Here is a 3,169-nt window from a genome sequence, read left to right as displayed (position 1 = left end):
TACACCAGAGCTGGTTCCAGATTGTTCAATATGTACTGGGAAGTGAATCATCTCAGATTTACTACTGTCAGGTCAGCATCACTCATTCTTTTAACCCTTCCTAATTTCTTGCTGTGGCTCAAAAATAATTGGGAGTCTCAATGGATTTAGCACAAAATAAGGGAAATCAAAGTTTGTCACATGTCTTTCTTTCTGTCATTGGTGAAATCTGAAATAATACAGGCTTAGACTATTGCTCAATTGAGAAATGCACACCAATGGTATAAACAGTCAGGATGAAGCTCTTTAGCTTGACACTAGACATCAAATGCAGAAGGAGACAGATTTTTATGGGTTAAAAGAAAACCATGAACAAGATGTAAACCAGAATTTATGATTAGATATCCTGATTTCTATTTGGCATAAAGGTCAGGGGCTAATAGAATCTATTAAATCAAAAATCAGAAAAAGAGGTGTCCTACTCCCTCCCAAGTATCTGTAATTCTTTTTTTTTAAATTTTATTTATAATTTTTTTGACAGTATATATGCATGAGTAATTTTTTTGAGAATTATGAAATTATGGTTTATTATCAGTAAATATTTTGATTTATATTTATATATATGAGATCACATAAAAATGTCTCCATCAAAAAGGGATCATGAGTGAAAACAGTTTAAAAAGCATTTGAGCACTCTCCTACCATTTCTGGAAAAAATCTCCTCTACAAATTCTCCAACCAGTCCTTCTTGGAAATTTCCAGTGACTAAGAACTTTTCATTCATGAGACAACCCCCATAGCTTATGGAGATATCAGGGTATCATTTCCACTAAGATAAGTTGAGAATCAGAGATGAGTAAATTTTTTTATAATATTATCCCTTGTATTCATTTTTCCAAGTTATCCCCTCCCTCCCTCTACTCCCTCTCCTTGATGACAGGCAATCCCATACATTTTACATGTGTTACAATAAAACCTAGATACAATATATGTGTGTAAATTCCATTTTCTTGTTGCACATTAAGTATTGGATTCCGAAGGTATAAGTAACCTGGGTAGATAGACAGTAGTGCTAACTGTTTACATTCACTTCCCAGTGTTCCTTCTCTGGGTGTAGTTATTTCTGTCCATCATTGATCAGCTGGAAGTGAGTTGGATCTTCTTTATGTTGAAGATATCCACTTCCATCAGAATACATCTTCAAAGTATCTGTAATTCAATCAAAGGAACAGTAACTGAATGAGCAATGTGGGGCCATTTTTAGGCCACATGAGTTCTTAAGATGCACAATTATGAACAAATTCCTTCCATCAGTCTCTAGATCTTTCTGGTCAGTGTAACCCATGCCCTGATTTAAAGATCTCTAAGGAGCAGGTAGAAGTAGTCCAGCTTCCCAGCCTGAAGGGACAGTTTCAAACAAAGCAATATAGTTTTCTCACAATTCCCACATTTAAATAAAGCTTTTTCATAAGACAGAAATTGGCCGAGATTCAGAACTGAGCCACAAGATGGGCTACTGTAGGTCATTCTGTAAAGGGCTAGAACTGAGCAATGCACAGGTGAGACTAATTGCCAATTGGATAGTTCCCTATTAACTTGGTTGAAGGTTGACCTCCAGCTGTTCTGTGCTGACTTAATTGGTGGGACAAAGAGGGGGGAGTGACATGTATGGGAGGAGTAGGAGGAGGAAGAGGAATTGAGACTTAGAAGCTGACTCAGTCTCTCCTGGTGTTTGAGGGAGGAAGGTGTGTATGAGGTTGCTAGACCTAACCCCCTGACTTGACCGTAAAAGATCAAGAATAAAGACGTTTAGTGCTCCTGACTCCAGTTGATTTCTGGGAAGACAGAGTTCCAGCATCATTCAAATCCCACAATTCTTTCACCCCCAATTAAAGGTGGGCTGTACTGGACCTAAATAAGGGAGAAAAGGGATCAGAAGGTCCCAAAAGAAGAATGCGATTCTTTGTCTTGAAAGCTAGCTGGCCTTGCTGAAGATAAATCTGAGCATGGAAATGTGACCATTTACACTAACTCCCTTTACATCTTCATTGCAGGAGAAGCAAAGGGTTTTATACACTTAGTTATGTATCCTTGGTGTTTTGTTGTTGGGTTTGTTTCTTTGTTTTTGACAGGAGATGTCTTGAGGGCTTGGGTGCAGCAGGGGGCGCTGTGGGACTGCTGTGGCTACAGGATCCCAGCAGAGAAACCACAGGCAGAGTTGGCTTTGAGTGTTCTGAGCCGCCCCTGCAGCTGGGTCCTGGCTGGGCCCGGGGGGGAACCTGAGGGCCAGGCCACAGTGTGTACCAGCCATCTCAAGAGGAACTCCAGAACCAGCAGGAGTCCCAGCCCAGGGTTCTAGCAAATGCAATTGGGAGAGTTATTTGCATAAAGGGGTGCTCCACCCTCCCAGGATGGGGAGGGGGATAAGAGGGAGCTGGGCCTGAGCTCTGGGCCCCAGGAAGCAGAGAGCAGGGACACCATGGCCTGGATTCCTGTCTTCATCCTGCTGGCTCTCTGCACAGGTTGGGGACAGACTGTCTGGGCTCTTGGGGAGAAAAAGGGGTGAGCTGGGCGTGTTTCTATTTCTGACACGTGTCTGTGCTGATTGTTTCAGGGAGCAGGGCCCAGGCCGTGGTGACTCAGGAGCCTTCCCTGACTGTGATCCCAGGAGGGACAGTCACCCTGACCTGCAGCTCCAGCACAGGGGCCGTCACCTCCGGGAACTATCCTTACTGGTTCCAGCAGAAATCTGGCCAGCCTCCCAAGACTCTCATTTATGATACCAACAAGCTTGTACCAGGTGTCCCTGCCCGGTTCTCAGGGTCCCTTCTTGGGGACAAAGCTGCCCTCACCATCAAGGGCGCCCAGCCGGAGGACGAGGCTCACTATTACTGTGCCTTATGGTACAACAGTGGAACTCAGGCCCACAGTGACACACTCAGATGAGGAACTGGGACAAAAAGCTTCATAAGCCTGGTCCCAGATAGGCAGGCTACTCAAAGGTCTCTTGGAAGCCCAGATCATTTCAAGGGGGCCTCTATATTCACCTGTTCTTTTGGCTGACCCAACCCAGGCCTCAGAGTGGGCCCTCGAAGGATGGGATGTGGTGGTGAGAGGACAGATCTTCTCACACCTATGGAGGGTTCTGACACATTCCAGGGACTCCCAGCTTAATCCATCCAGAGCAATG

The 3,169-nt window shown here is 44.3% G+C and overlaps 1 gene segment (V, D, J or C); it reads left to right on the top strand.

Annotated features, from left to right (window-relative positions):
- The first annotated feature begins 2,434 nt into the window (after positions 1-2,434).
- LOC141542903 (immunoglobulin lambda variable 7-46-like) lies at positions 2,435-2,925 on the top strand. The segment is given in 2 exon segments: positions 2,435-2,501; positions 2,594-2,925. Coding segments are annotated over 2 exon segments (375 nt in total).
- Positions 2,926-3,169: the final 244 nt, after the last annotated feature.

This window comes from Sminthopsis crassicaudata, chromosome 1 (genome assembly GCF_048593235.1).
Source record: "Sminthopsis crassicaudata isolate SCR6 chromosome 1, ASM4859323v1, whole genome shotgun sequence".
Lineage (NCBI taxonomy): Eukaryota > Metazoa > Chordata > Mammalia > Dasyuromorphia > Dasyuridae > Sminthopsis > Sminthopsis crassicaudata.
This window is presented reverse-complemented; position numbering and strand designations above follow the sequence as displayed.